The 16,250-nt window shown below is 43.5% G+C and overlaps 1 protein-coding gene across 2 annotated transcripts in view; it reads right to left on the bottom strand.

The window, feature by feature from the left end:
• Window positions 1-546: 546 nt before the first annotated feature.
• BLVRA (biliverdin reductase A) overlaps window positions 547-16,250 on the bottom strand; it is a 37,122-nt gene continuing 21,418 nt past the window's right edge. For both annotated transcript variants that reach the window (XM_063325623.1, XM_063325624.1), the window contains exons 2-7: window positions 14,596-14,727; window positions 12,750-12,869; window positions 11,847-11,944; window positions 10,340-10,447; window positions 9,427-9,598; window positions 547-3,265 (exon numbers count right to left, since the gene is read on the bottom strand). In XM_063325623.1, coding sequence (XP_063181693.1) covers window positions 2,992-3,265; window positions 9,427-9,598; window positions 10,340-10,447; window positions 11,847-11,944; window positions 12,750-12,869; window positions 14,596-14,714 — 891 coding nt within the window. In that variant the 5' untranslated portion in view covers window positions 14,715-14,727 and the 3' untranslated portion in view covers window positions 547-2,991. The remainder of the gene's footprint in view (window positions 3,266-9,426; window positions 9,599-10,339; window positions 10,448-11,846; window positions 11,945-12,749; window positions 12,870-14,595; window positions 14,728-16,250) is intronic.

Raw genomic sequence — 16,250 nt, 5'->3', positions numbered from 1 at the left:
CCATGGCACGCCTATACTTACCTTTTCAGATCTCTGCATCTCTAAAACTGGCTCGGTTCAGGTTACGCCAAATACTATCTCAAAAATTCTTCTGATAGTAGTAGTAGTTCTGCTATGATAAAGCAGTTTATTAAAACCACCAAAAGACCCATTTCGACACCCATTTCAGATTCTACTTAGCAGATTCAAAAAGGTTGCTCAAATACACTGGTTGTTGAATGGGAAACTGGAAGCGTGCAGCCGAGATTTAGACTCGCCAGCACTCCCGGGCAGGAGTCAGATGGGACCGGAAGGGCAGGAATTTTGTGGGAGGGCTCACGAGTTGAGATAAGGTCACATACCCCACCACACTTGTATTCAAAACTTTGAAACGGGAGAGGGACGCAGCCGAGGGCTTTAGGATAGGATGACAGCCTGTAGTCGCCAGCAGGATTTCACAGGGTTCAAGGAGCAAAAGGGGAGAAAAGAACCGGTCAGGACAGAGCCGCTTTCAGCAACGGCAATGGGAACTGCTAATGAAAGACAACAGGAACTAAAGGGAATGATTAAGAGCTCCAATATTTTATTGGCGAGTTCGATATCTGGTTAAACAATACGTACGTTTAAAGCTTGACATCCAGTAGCTCTCATATACAAACCATTGCGGTACCTCAGCAAATTTACAGGGCTGAATGAAAAGCCATTTGAACGCTGCAGGCTCCCAGCAGCAGGGCAGACAGGAGTAGGAAAGCAGGTTAGCTGGGAGGAATGGGAGGGGGACGGAGGATAGCGCGGGATATCCAGCTTTAGGCATCTGCCTTCCGTAGCTCAAATTAACCAGCTAATTTCCCCAGGCGCTCTCTATAGAAACAAGCTTCTCCAGAGGGTGATTCACTGCACGATGTTATACTGCTGCTCTACAGAGCTCCCATGAATTTAATCCCCTTTTCTTAGAGGAATGCTGCTCTCACCAGCAACTGCAGCATGTGCCCAGGGTGACGTGGTGGCTAATTTTGATGCCTATAAATGGGGAGTGTGAATCTCCCTTCCCTTTGCCCTCCCTCCCCAGTTACCCGTTGTAAATTAGCATGTAAACAAGTGGTATTCACCCCATATTCACAGCTGAGGAGTTTGTCAAGTAACAGGACCTCTTGTGTGGTGCCATACATAGCGGATAGATATACAGAGATTTTAATTTCATTTCGATCCCAGACAGACTTTTTGCATTTTGCCACAAACCCACTTTTTCCCCTCATACAGCATCCGATCTGCTCAGGCAACGTCCACCACCTTGGTAAAGAAGTCCCTGCAAATGCTCAGTAAGGCGTCCATTTGGGTGGACGAGCGCACGATCTGCCCACACAAATCTGCTGGCAACACACATGAGTTTCAATCCATTGAAGTCAATAGGAGGCTTTTCGCCGATTTTAACAAATAGAGTAAATTAAAAAAAAAAAAAAAAAAAAATCGCATGCAGAATCCATCAAGATCCAGTTGCTTCTAAAATGTGACTGATTTGGGAAAAAATACACAGCCTTTCCTTCCCTATTTCAAACTAACTGAACTGTATCCAACTTCTGAATGAACATGATTTACCTAAAGGAAGACTTTCTCCATCAATATTGACTGGCTGTAATTACGTACACGTTCACAACATTTATGCTCCCTCGTTGAAAATTGCTCAAGTGATAACGTAAAAAAGAAATGATGGTTCTGTGCTTAAAAGAACAACTGTGCAGACTGAAGTTTGCTGCTATATTAACATAGCACCGGCAGATGCTGTAATTCAAAAGTAAAAGGCAAAGAGAGGAACTGCTCATAGTTTTGTGCACTGTTTAGGCTTTTCCTACAAACTAAAATGTTTCTTTAGGGAAGTGATAATGCGTTCATACATGACCGTGGGACTACCATAAAATGCTAAAGACCCATCCCCACAGGTGTCATACGCCGTAACCGCATGGCTGTATTTGCAAATTGCTCCATTTTCCACAGTTCTATTCTAATTTTATCACTATTTCAAATGAATTTCACTGTTTCCAGGAGCGCGTTAGGTGGGTTTTTTTTTTCTTAAAGTCATGATGTATATTATTTTTAGCAGTGATCCATTCACATGCTGAATTAGATACAGAACACAAATGAAGGACAATAACATGCTGCTTCCAGTACAAAAAAAAAAAAAAAGAAAAAGAAAAACATTTAGATTCAGTAGAAAGCAGGCAGGCCACGTGTTAGTTACTACTCTAATCTCTGCTGGAAAAAAGATTTCTATGTTGGCACAGGACACCAGAGAAATTAAGTGAGTGAACTCAACATGGCATCTACCAAGAGACAAGATATTTCTTCTCTTCTGGTTTGATACCAATGTAGATTCTGTTTGAAGGCAGATGATTTCCAATGTGGAAAAAAAAAAAAAAAAAAGCAACCAACCAAAAACCAAAACAACAACAAACAGGCACAACTACTAATTAGAGCAAACACACAGAACAATTCAGGGCGTCTGGAAGAAAAGGTCAGGACTGTGGTGGCACAAGGTCTGCAGATGAAGTAAAGAGGTGGAAAACTCACTAAGAACTTCATTCTAGCTAATACTTCTAATGAATAGTACTAAATGAGACACATCCCATTTTCAGACGTATCTGAATAGAGTGGGGGGAAAAAAAACCCTCAGGAGGTAAAATCATGTCTAGTATTTGCAGTCCTCCAGGATGTGCTCTCAGGGACATTTCCAAGTGAATCGAGTGGAGGCAACCACAGGAAAGCTTGTTGCTGCTAGGTTCCTATCTGCCCGGAAGGTCAGCAATGCACTGGAGCAGGGTAATGTCGCTTTGTTCTGGCACACACCAGAAGGCACAGGGTATAGCCCAGGCTCTCCAGCCCACCCAGAGAGCCTAGGAGTCACAACTAGTCACAAAGAAGGTAAGGAAACAGAAATAGCAACTGCTTGATGGCAACAGTGAGCTCTAGCCCTACAGCTTTCCCATCTGCTGCGTCCCTCCTTCCCTAAGAGCAGTCTCAGGAACAGATTTTCTCTGGCTGTTCACAGTGCTGCTGGATCACCTCAGCTAGGTCAAGACACCTCAAAATTCGCCACTTCTCAGCAGCCAGCTCCTCCTTGGATACCTGGCCCAGCAGTTTTTTAGCAAAGAGGTTCTGATCCTGCATGAAAAGGCCCACAGCAGACCTCGGAGCTTGAGGGAAGTTCTCCAGGCAACCACTTGTGAAACAGAAGTTGATTTTCTTTTCACGTCTCATCCCTGGTCCCCTTTCTTCAATCCAAGTCAGAGGTCTAGGGGGGAAAAGCAGAGAAAAAGAAGAGTATTTATGAAGAAATGGAATCAACAGTTATAGTTTATGCTTTTTTTCCCCTCAGCATTTACAGAAAATGCCCTTATAAGTGCACCATTTTTAAATTTCAGTCATTGCATATTCAGGTAACATGTTCTGACCAACATGCCTTGTGGTTACGAAGCTGAACACCAGGTAATAGTCTTAACTCTGCCACTGCTTCATGCCAGGACTTTCAGCACACCATCTAAGCTCTCTCCAGCTTTGTTTTCCTTAGGTACAAAGGGAAGCCAGCAGTGCCTAGCCATCTCACAGGGAAGAAGGAAGTTTAATCTGTTTGTTTGTAGACTCGGATGGAAAGTGCAGTTAAACATCCAAATATCTTGTGCATGATTCAATCACAGCTAAACTCACACAGCCCTCAATGTCTGCTTATTCCTCCAGCAAGAATAGTCACTCAGATACATACTGACAACCCAGGCGCTACTGTGCAAGCTGAACACCAGCCCTTTAGGATGGGCTGAACAGATGACAAGTTCACTCATGCAGACACTATCGTCTATACTCATAGAGTCATAAAATCGCCTAGGTTGGAACAGACCTTTCAGATCATCTAGTCCAACCATCAACCAAACTCTGACAAAAACCATCACTAATCTAAACTGTATCTCTGAGCACTGTCTACCCGTCTTTCAAATACCTCCAGGGATGGTGCCTCAACCACTTCCCTGGGCAGCCTGTTCCAATGCTTAAATAACCCTTTCACTGTAAAAATTTTTCCTAATATCCAGTCTAAACCTCCCCTGGCGCAACTTGAGGCCATTTCCTCTTGTCCTATCGCCTGTTAACTAGGTGAAGAGACCGACCCCACCTCTCTACACCCTCCTTTCAGGTAGTTGTAGAGAGCGGTGAGGTCTCCCCTCAGCCTCCTTTTCTCCAGGCTGAACAACCCCAGCTCCCTCAGCTGCTCCTCGTAAGTCTTGTTCTCCAGACCCCTCACCAGCTTCGTTGCCCTTCTCTGGACCCGCTCCAGCACCTCAGTGTCTCTTTTGTGGTGAGGGGCCCAAAACCGGCCACACTCTCTCTGAACTTTTCAAATACGTTTCTTTCTCTTCACTGGGCGCACCGAGTCAATCCTAGAGATTACACCAGAAGATGTCAATTTTGCCTGTCTCTGTTACACAGACTCTCAGGCAGGTCTTTCTTAATCAGAGCAAAGTCCTGTCTCATGCCGATGTGATAGCCACAGCCTCCAAGCCAAGTATCGGTGCTGCTGGCTATCAACTGGCATAGCTCACAGGTCCTTGCACTTTCCTCCCCAACTTCCCAGCTTGGCTGAGGAAAGAGGAGCCATGGGAGGTGCTGCATCACTTCAGAGGTCTTCACAGACTCTGTGGCCCACCACTGCAAATGTTTGCAGAGGCTTTGAGGAATGGTCCTCAACACAGCCACGATCCTCCTGTCCTGCTCTTTTGTCAACCGCCTAAACCATGCCATCGCCTTTCTGCAGCTCATTCATCAGCACTCACTACTGCCTGTGTTTAGAGGATGCACATTATTTTTCTTACTTGGTTATTGATGGCCTTTCCACAGTCCTTTATGGCCCACTTTAGTCTGCCACTCACAAATTACGAGGGCATCAATAGCATGGAAGAATAAATTCTGTCTCCAAGTACTGCCCATTAAATCTTCAATATCATTAGGTCTGGAAAGAAAGTCCTTGTCAGTCTAGCCTGAACACACTCTGCAGAGCATTCAGCTTAATGATTCTGCACCTCTCATCTTTTATGCTTTAGGATCCAGTTTCTGTATTCAGATCATTGTATCGATGATTCTTTGCTCACCTGTACTGCCGCATACACACCCTACAAATTAAGCCAGATGAACCTGGCTGAACAGAATAAAACAACTGGAGTTAAAAAAAAAAAAAAAAAAAAGGACTCAAATCACAGCCTGCAAAAATGCACCCCAAAAAAAGTCCTCAGAGGACTAATAAATGCAAAGACATCATGCATTTCAGGAAGTCCCAAGGGCTACGTGTCGCTGCAGGCCAGAAGGGTGCTTGAAGGCCATATCACTCAGTGTTTTCTATGTTCTCATCCTCCTTCCCCGAGGTGCTGGCTATTGACCTCAGTCAGAGGCAGGCCACGGAGCAAGCTGGGCTTTGCTCTGACTCGACAGAGCCAGTTTTGTGTTCTTATGACAGTAAACAGCAACAGAGGGTTCGGGCCAGTTATTCAAAGCTGCTTTATCTCAGGTAGGCAGGTATGAAGAAACCACTGGGCAGGTATAGGCAAAGATCCCCACCATGTAATAGAGTCCATTATATGATCCAAAACAGGCAGTGTCAGTGCAGGGTCACCTCCCTGGGGTGATCTAGAGCAGACGCACACCAATGACCAGGCTCAGGGGTATTTTGTCTTCTCCTCTAGCTTGGGGAAGCCACTGAACCAGAAGCACAATCATACAGAGCAGGGACAATTTAATCAAAGTGATTAAATTGACTGATTTTGATCAGTGAGCAGGAAAATGTTGGGTTTACTAATAGATTTATCTTCTGTGATTGGATTTTTAGTTATTTACCTAGAGAGAGGCTGATTCTACTTGTTTGGTAACCAAAACATGTTAATTAACAACTACTACACTAAAATTAGTCCCTTTTTTGCTATAAAGATAAGTACGCTGCAAGCCTGCCCATTATTTAAGCAATTTTGTAGCATAAGAAACAAGTTTGTATTTTATGTCAGAAAATTGTGAAGAACTGCTGTTTTTTTCAATAGGTAATTTACCCATTTTCATTAAAGATCTGTATCAAAGTATTATCTGGCTACAGATGTAGTTAGTTATTTAGAACTGTTAGTAGTGTTACTTAGGAGAAACAAATGCAGCGGTTTTGGTAGCTGAATAAAGCCCCTTTAAATATGTTGGCCAGTTAAAGAATAAAAAGAAAGTTTAACGAAACACTAACAACTTGCTTTTACACAGACTTTTTACAAAGCAAGCACTATCTGCAGTGAAGAAACCAACCCGACTTTTTATGAAAATTTTGTCTTTCCAGATTTTAGACTGGCAGAGCTCTCCTAGTGACATTACATTCAGAGATTGGAAGGGACTTTCTGCTTTTCCGATTCCCTGTTTCTTCAAATAATGAGTGGCCCTAGTTGGACTGTCCTAGTTAAATAAACCAAAATGAAGTGAACGCTCCTCATACCTGCAGAAGAATTAAGCTCGTTTCATGCTCAAAAGAATTTTGTGTACACTCAACTTAATATTTTACACAGCAACTTCTGCAGAAAGCATGTATTACATGATTTTTTATGGATGCTCAATTTGAAGGGGTTTTTTTCAGACTTTGTAGGCTTAGATCTCAATACAAAAATAATTTCAAACATTTATTGCCAGAATATGTGTTCAGAAAATGTCTTCAATTTCTTTTAAACATCTTCCTTCTCACACCTTGAAAATGCCAATATATTTCGTTTACCATGCAATCAAAAAAAGGGCTACCTTACCTCAGATGGGAATTGGACAATTAGACTCTACCCCTAGTTAACATCAAAAGAGACATTGCCCAAATCATTACCTCTCCAGCTCACACTAAAAATTCATTTTTGACATTTACTGAATGCAAGCTCTGTAATCCTGGGACAGGAAATGCAGTCCCAAACCAGCCGTGCTGTCAGTAGAGGTTTGGCTTTTCCCGGATTGCCCAATGTTTTATCGCAGAGAGGCTGTCAGCTCCACTGCCTTGGAAACACAACAGAGGCAGAGGTCATCTCTCAGATAGCTGGGCATCAGGCGTTAACAACACATCTCCAAAATGCACCCAGAGACAGATGAGCAGCCAGTGCGGGCTGTGCAGTGGAGGCAGACTATAGCCTTTGCACAAATCCCTGCTTAACAACCAGAACACAGGCTGCTGCGTTCTGCACCTGCTGTATTTTCCAAGGCAGAAAATAGGCTGAATTAACCTCATTTCTCAAGGTTAGCGTATTCTTGTCTTTCAAAAAAAAAGGATGAGAGAGCTCTCAGGAAAAGTGCAGACCTTTCCCATCCTTCGGCAAAATAAAGGTCGGGCAAATTAGAGCTGCAACACCACCACCATGGCCGGGCCATAACTTCACTTGATGAAGAGTGGGCCAAATTCTCTACTGCTGTAACTCCACTGACGTCAATGGGGGAAGGTCAGCAGGAAATATGGCCCCGCCACCGAACAAAATACAGGAACACTATGTAACTTTCCAGTCGGCGTAAATTATCCCAGAGGCATAAAGCTGACTGTCCCTGAGGTCATTAAAACACTCATGGTGACAAAACACTTTACTGACCCATGCAAATAGCTAGTAGGGGGCTAAGAAAAGCAGGTATCTGTTAGTGGTGTAGAGCAGGAAAAAAACAGCAATCCAGAAACAGTTCTGTATCTAGCAAATATCACACATAGCAGCCAAGAACTACCTAGGAGACAGGACAGCCAGGGAAACGTTTAAGCCACCCGCTAGTTCCACCTGCTGGAATTAGTTCAAAATTTCATTCTATATAGATCTTTACAGCTACTCGTGTTACTGGCAAATTGCTAAGAGGGTAAACAGAGCTTGTATACAGAGTTCTGTCCTCTCACAACTGCATTTTAAAGGGAATTAGAAATGATGTTTTATTTAAAGAGAGAGGAAGACTGCTAAGAGAAGATGCTAATCCCTCGATAAACTGCAGTGGGCTTTGTAGGACTGACTGCTAAAATGCTTAAGTAACAATGGTGTGAAACTAACAGCTCGAATGAGCCCTGATTATTCACTCCTCAAATAGCTAGTCCTTCAGGTTATTACTTTTTAAACAATAAGCTTATCTAAAATTCTTCAAGAAGTAAGCATTCATGTTTAGTGTCTTTTTCTTTTTTGCTTTAAGTGTTCCACATATGTGCAACACAAAAAAAAGGATAATTTATTACAAATGAAGACAGGCCAGAATATTTTCCCATGGGGTCCCTTGCTCTCCCCAGTCTTCTCATCTGCCTCTTGTCATACGCCTATGAGGGGGTCATCTGGCTCAAAGGCAGTGTGCACTATACAGAAAAACCGGAAAATAGGAGTGAAGGGAAACAAACAAATTGTTCCATCACTGTTCTTATGTCCTAGCAAACATACAGCGCTTGGGTAACTTCTCTATATCTTTTCATGTCAGCCAATTCTCAAGTTGCACCTATGCATGCAGTAAACTGCCCTCATAAGTAACTTCAACCCAACTGAAAGGACTTGACCTCCATGCGGATGGCCCAGAATGACCAAACTGGAGAGTTTCCAGCAAAATACACCACCAGACTCTGGACCAAGTTGAGTACTCAATCCAAAGTACGAAACGCTATTTGCTGGCAAGGCTATTGCTATCATATAGTAAATGGGAGATCAAACTCATTATCATAAAATGCATCACCAAAGAGTTTTCTGCAAGAAAGTCAGACTGCAACGACTAGAAAAAATTACAAGTAATCCTGGCTGCTGAATTTTGTCTGACACACATACGCAACAAAAGCAAAACGACAAGAAATGGGAGACAGACTGATGCCCTACTCAGAAAAAATCAAAGAAACTTCAGGACTGTGGAGCAGGCATTAGTCGAGAGCAAATTTTCCGCATTGGCCTTTCAGTCGTTCATTATACTTCTGCTCGAAATGTGCAATTTTATGTTAACCTCCAGCTACTCCTACATATTAGCACAAGCATTAATGCTATAAGCTAAGTATTATGACTAGCACATTACCTTTTCAAACAGTCATATATTTTCAACCTTTAAAGAAAGGTTAGCTTTCAACATACAATTAGAATGTCTGTTGCTAAACAAAAAATATCCTGCCTCTGAACAATTTTTCTGAGTGCAAGAGAAGGATATTTCAGTCTTGGGCATGGTAAAATGCCTTATGGGCCCATTCTCACATTCAGACATCAGCAAAGAGCAATTCAAACCACCTTGTGCTCCTCAGCAGACATTGTTTGGTGGTGGCTCTTTCTACCGTGATGACTAAAGGAAGCACATTCAGGTCTGTTTCTCTTATACACTTTCATGCCAGCATCCACCCATTCTGTTTCTACAAGAGGAAGAGCAGATGCAGAACTCCTGCAGATGATACCCAAGCTGCCTGGCTCACCTGCTGCCATGGCCATTACTCACTTCTTGTTTGCCGTCTGAAAATGAACAGTCATTCTGGAATAATTCTTATCCTTCTGCAATTCTCTGGTGGCAGAGGTAACAGTGAAATCTCCAAAGAGGTCAATCAGCCAAGTCAGTCGGGCAATTCCACTGAAAGCTGGAAATCCTGTTTTGTTTTCATCGAGGACGCTACCTGGTGTAACAACAGCAGAAAACCTTGAGAAATGGGAAAGAGAGTAATGTCCTCCACATAGGAAAGGCTGAAGAAACTGCAGTGTTGCAGGCTTAGAGACCAGGGTGTAGAAACGTCGTGAGTGGATGGACTGAATAGGAAAATCAACAAACATGGTCAACTTTGAAATGGATCAGTTGGTGAGCTATGACAGAGAAGGCTGCACAAAGTACATATACAACAAAGCTTTCAGGATGTGTTGAGGACAGGAGGTTTTATGTAGATTCAACAAGCGACTAAAGCAGGGAGAAAACAATGGCTCAAAAATCTCTCCCAGCTCTTCTGGGCCAAAGACCAGTATGGAACACTAAAGGTCCCCACTAGAAATTGGGACGCTTCCTCAGAGCTCATCCTCTTCTCCAAGACCCATATGAATGAGAAATTGGTCGCTACCACCAAAGTACAGAAGGGATGAAGATGTACTCTCTCCTCCATACAACAAGGCACGGGTTTGCGTTCTTCAACGGATAGCAGAAAGAGATTAGCAAAGCAACAGCCTCTAGAAGACAACTTTTAAGGCAAAGATGTTTTCCAGACAGTTCTGTAATTTCATGGAAATATCCAGAACTGATACCTGTGTTTCTAGTCAGTTTACAGACAGACTCTCATCTAAAAGGACTGAATGAAGCCTGGAAGGACTGGCATCTCTGTGGAGCAAGCAGACAAATCCAGATGGACTTCGATTTCCCGACAGCTACTGACCTGTGAAATGCAACGTTCCCTTCACCAGGTCTTTCCCAGCCACTTCTTTTTTCAGCTGCTTGTACTCTTCAGTCAGAAGTTCAATGTGCTCCACATGGAGGACTTTATCTGCCATTAACAAAAAAAAACCAAACAAAACCCAAAAAGACACCATAAATCAGGACAGATTCAATAAGAGCTTTCTGCGTGAATCAAAGGCACGTCTAAGCAGTAAAGGCTTCGCCAGTCACCAGTGGGAACTCACTTAGAAACGTTCTCACGCATGGCTGGCAAAATGTCAGGAAGAAAACCAAACACAAGTCCTGTGCTGAGGCATCAATCTGGGCTAAGGATTTTCAGGAGACAACCAATATAGAGACTACAGGAACAGTAGCCACTATGTTTAACAGAAACTCTGTAATAAAACCTAATACCCAACTAAGGCTGAAACATGAGTCTTCAAAGTAAAAGATGGATTAATTCTTGGCCTCTTTCCCCTCACATTTCCTTGTTCTGCATTTTTCCTCCCAGTGTAGTAGGAAAGAAAAAGGAGGCGAAAAAAATAGCATAACACTCAGACCCAGATTGTAACAATACATTAAGGAGCACATCCCTCCACTGCAATTAATTGGGATACTTTGGAATAGAGGTTATCCGATACACGTTGAATGTGGCCCTCATTCAAAAGGTGTTTTTCTGGAAGGCTTCCGGGACAGTCAATTTAGGCTGCTGACAGTAACCGCTGCTGCTTTGAGAGAAGAGGCATAAATTCTGCTCAATGGGAAGCCATTTGGCTAGCAACAAGGCAGCAAGTAATGTGGGTACAGGGAAACAGCAAAGCAGAAATCCTATACCTCCGGTGTTTTAGTACAAAAGTCACAAAGGAAATTTTTAAGAAGCAGTGGTATAAATAGTGCAGCTTGTCCAAAAGGTTTGCACTCTGCTCCTGCCCAGCACTGTTCTTTTCCTTGCAGCCCCATACATCTCCCCTGGCCTCGGCTGAACTGCCAGCTTCTGATCCTTGGCACTGCAGGGATGGGACCACACACTTTCCAGAAATAAAGAGATTTTTCTCAGACACAAGCCACCTTTCAAACAAGGATGCCTTTCTGCCCTACAATAGCATGAGCAGCTGTGTGTGACCAGCACATCACAAAGGCTAGAAGGCAGGGGAGGTGTTTACAGTTCTATTTTCACGGAGAGAGAGGACAGGGAGGTACAATGGCTACACTCATTAAGTGCTTCACTATCACTGCAACAGAAGTTTCCTTTTCTAACTGCATTCTTAGCACCACAAGTAGAGACCAGTGCTTTTCCAAGGGCAAACACACCTTACTCTTAGCATTGACATTTGTGTGTTTATTTCCCCATTGGCACACATCTTAAATCCTACATTGACTCATCTGTGAGATGGGCATACTCCCTTGTGCGTCATTATTAATGGACTGGAGCCCTGCCTTTGAGTTTGATGCCTTTGGTGCTACCCAACAAGTAATACTGTTTACACTCTTGAGAACAAATGTGTTACCTTTCTTCTCAGCCATCTCCCAGAGCTCATGGGCCGCCTTAGCAGACAAAGCCATGGGGTACTCAACGAGGACATGTTTCCCAGCTTCTAAAAACATTCTGAAAGGGATACAAGATCAGTCTTTAAAAAGTATATCATCCTAGGCTGGACATTAGGAAAAAATTCTTCACAGAAAGGGTGGTTAGACACTGGAATAGGCTGCCCAGGGAGGTGGTGGAGTCACCATCCCTGGATGTGTTTAAGACTCGTTTAGATGTGGTGTTAAGGGATATGGTGTAAGAGAGAACTTTGTAGAGTGGAGATGATGGTTGGACTCAATGATCCCAAGGGTCTTTTCCAACCTAAATGATTCTGTGATAATCATCTCTCTCCCACAGGTAGCCCCATCTGGAAAAATGCGCTACATGGAATAAAAGAAATAAATGGCAACTTTCCTAGCAAGGATGATGTGGTGGCTGTAACACACGTTTAAATACCAGGAAAGCTGGGGTTTAATTCTCCTTTTTCCACAAAATTCCTTTACTTACCTACAGCAAGTCACTAAAATGCTGCAGCATTGAGCACTGCAATTTCTAACTTCCAGACACTTGAGTGGCTGGAGTGGGACACTGGAGTGCCCTTCCTCTATATAAACTGTGAGGAAAGGCTTTGAATCCTGTTTTAAGTTGCCTGTCCATCAAACACAGGTACGCAATTGGAATTACTTGGGAAATGAGTGCATCTTGAATCCTATCCTCTTCCAGGGCTTATTGGGTGCTCTAGGTAACTCGCTATCATTCACTTCAGGCTTCTAGTCTGGCAGTCTCTCCTCCAGTGTCCACATCCCCTCCTGCAGCTCCTCTATGCTTCTAAATTACAGGGGAAAGGGTGGGAAAAGAGAACAAAAGAAAAAACTCAAAATACCTGATGGTTTCTTCATGGCTCCTGTTCTCTGTGCTGATGAAGGCTGCCTGTATCTCTTTGCTTCTTAGAGCATCTTCCAGGCTAATCTGCTTGGCCTCATTAATATTGCCAAAACTTCTCCTGCGTATTAGCATAAATACAACCAGAGTGTAACCAGCACAATCCATTCTTCCCAACGACATGTTGTGCAGCAGCACTTAGAAATTGTTCCCATGGATCACCGTCTCACTGAGTTCAACTGGGGTAGAACAAAGGCAGCTTGTGAACCAGGAAGGGCACGAGGACTTACAGACAGATGTGAAGTGCACAAAAGAACAAAACACATGGGCCAGTGTGTGGGTGGTGGTATCAGTACAGAAACTGTCCTGCTATTGAAGTGTAAAGTGGGTTTTGGTTTTGGTGTATTTTGGTTTTTTTTTAATAAGCATCCCTACCAAAGAGCCATTTTAAAACAGTGACTTGAAAGAGGACAGTGCTCTTAGGGGAGAACTTCCTCTCAGCATGCTGGAAAACACAGGCAAAAGCACTTGAGTTGGCAGGGACACATGCAACTACAAGTGCAGATAAGCAGGAGAGGGACAAAGCAGATGCATGGCTATGATGGCTCCTAACTCACAACACACACACCATGTCAGTGCTAAGGAGAAGGGTCTCTTGGCCACCACCCTGAGTACGTCTCCACCTGAAAATGAAACACACACACTCCCCGCAAAAGCCTTGTGCATTAGCAAAAACTGGAGCAGACACCTTGACAGTGTAAGGATAGGTGACGGAGGGCACGAGGGTAGGCCACAAGCAGGATTTGAAAGCAAAGACTGGTCATGTCTGCGTGTGATTGGGATGCAAAGAGCAAGGCAACAAATCCAAGCAACCTGTCTGCGAATTTTGCATTTCGACAGCACTGTTTCTCACCAGAAGTAGTGGAAGCCCTATCTTTAGTGTTGTTCAAGGCTAGTCGTAGCACTAGCAAAGGCATCAGGGAACCAAGAGTGTATTCGGCAGGGACATAAACTGGATGACTTAACGGGTCCTTCCAGTCTCAAACAACCCTGACTGCATGACTTAAATAGAGCTGGAAAAATACATTCACAGTCTGAGATCCATATATGTACTGCCTAACTGTTTAAAACCTTTATGCTCTGCTGTTATGGGGCAGAGAGTAGTATACACTTAATTTCCACAGCTCCAAGCTAGTGAGAAAAACTCTTGTTCTCTAACAGGCAACCTTACTGTATGTACTAAATTAAGGGATTTTCTTTAAAGGCATCTACAGGTTCAGCACCTGATTTAAAAAAAAAGTACAATGTTATGATGAAGTTGCAGTATTAGGAGCTTTACAACATGTTTCTGTAAAAAGAAACAAAAAAACAAAAAAACACCACAACTTTTTTAAAACTCTGTAAAACTTCTTGTGTTTTTTAAACATTTCTACAAATGTCATGCAGACATTAGCTCATTAGTGTCATTGTTGTCTGTACCGTCCTAAACCTACAGGAAATTTCAGTCAGACAGAACTGCACTTCTTTTTTATCACACAGATCCTGCAGCGAGAATGTCTCTCAGCTTTCATTTTAGTCATTTCTTCAAGGTATCTCACTGAGGTAACCTATTTGCTCCCTCTTGAAAAGCTTTCTGTGCTCATTTCCTAGCTGCCACTCAGAATGACAGCCATATTTGCATAAACTTTCCCTTTTCAGACAGCCTTAATTATAAGAGAAATAGAAGACTTTGGATATTCACCCCTTGCCCCCCTCAAATGATACTCCCCCACATGGAAAGGCGTGTGCACCAGAAGAAAGAAATGTTACAATATCCATATTAAACATGCTAAAATGAAATTTCTAACCTGGATACAAATCCCAAGAGTTTCAGGTGCTCAGAAGGGCTAGAAGGCATTGGATTCATCAGGTCTCGGATCCGTGCTAAGCCAGCAATTCCAACTCCAACCACCACAGTCCCAAACATTTTGTTAATCTAACTGAAGAAAAAAAAAAAAGCAACATTTTTTTTCTTTTAGCGGGGAGAGGAGCAGCTGTGGAGGGGAGGTGGGAGGATGGATTACTCTTGAGCTCTGCTTTCATACAGCCAAACCTTCTTCAGATGTCAGCAACCAGCTACCAGAGATGTGATGCCATAGACTACTGAACTCTCTCACATCCCATTGAAACGTGGTCAAGCGGTTCAGCCCGGCATAGGACTGGTCTTGAGACTAGTATTTAACAGCTATTAGATCACAGCTCTGGCACAGAGTTCTTCCTTTCCGTGAATAGAAGGCAGACTTCAAAAGTGAGCCGTTCTTCTATTTATATCGCCGCTTCCACGCTGGAAAGAAGCCAAAAGGTTCTGCAAACCCAGCAGAGCTTTATATAAACCCTGCTGACTTCCTGAGCGTCTGCAGCACAGCCTGCCCTGAGCTGCCACACGGACATTTGCAGCGCGCGGCAGCATAGCCGGAATACTTTGGAACAGGAAGCAAAGAGCATCTTTTCTTCCCCCATGTAACCACTGGCATGTCCGACAATATCAAGACACAACCAACCCTCTGATAATTCAGTCAAGATGCTTGCTTGATATTTCCATGCACGAAGAAAGCTCTGCCATCTCTTTAATGACAAGCAGATATGTCCTCGAGATTTACATCTCCCAAAAGGACATCCCTGCCACAATTGCATCATATGGAGGATGAGCCAGGTATTTCTCTCGCTGGCTGGGCTGCTGGGCCACTGGCAATAAATTCTCCTGTTGCTTTTATGATTTGCCATTGATTTGCGGAAGCACTGGGCAACTGGTGTAACCTTTCAAACCTGCACGGTTACCAAACCCCAAAGACTAGTGACACATTGCAAAGTAATTTTCATTTTCAGATTTACAGGAAAAACGGCTGGAAATCAAGCCAAGTCAGCCCCTCTGCATTTTTTATTACTTCCATCCTCCCACATGCCTTCAAACTGTTTCATAGAATCATAGAAAGGTTCGGGTTGGAAGGAACCTTAAAGACCATCTAGTTCTAACCCCCCTGCCATGGGCAGGTACACCTCCCACTAGACCAGGCTGCACAAAGCCCCATCCAGCCTGGCCTTGAACACTGCCAGGGATGGGGCATCCACAACTTCCCTGGGCAACCTGTTCCAGTGCCTCACCACCCTCACAGCAAAGAATTTCTTCCGTTTCAGTGTTCTTCTTGCCACTGCCAATGCCTTCACCTGAGTGAACTCTTTCATTAACTTCCACTACCTGGCTGCAACCTTTCAAATCCTTCCGAGACTTAAATGGATAAATGGACAACCCCGCTTCACTCCTCCTTGTGACTCTTGTCTGACAGGATCAGAGTGCCGCAGCACAGCTGTGAGTAACTGTTCAGACAGCGCTAGGGGTTGACAGCTGCTAAGACATTACATCAACCGGCACAAAGAAAAAACAAAATAAAAGAAAGTCCCTCTCCAATCACATGTCATGTCTGGATTTTGTTTTTCTATAAGCTCCTGCCTATGTATATATTCC

This window comes from Chroicocephalus ridibundus, chromosome 2 (assembly GCF_963924245.1).
Source record: "Chroicocephalus ridibundus chromosome 2, bChrRid1.1, whole genome shotgun sequence".
In the NCBI taxonomy this organism is placed as follows: domain Eukaryota; kingdom Metazoa; phylum Chordata; class Aves; order Charadriiformes; family Laridae; genus Chroicocephalus; species Chroicocephalus ridibundus.
This window is presented reverse-complemented; position numbering and strand designations above follow the sequence as displayed.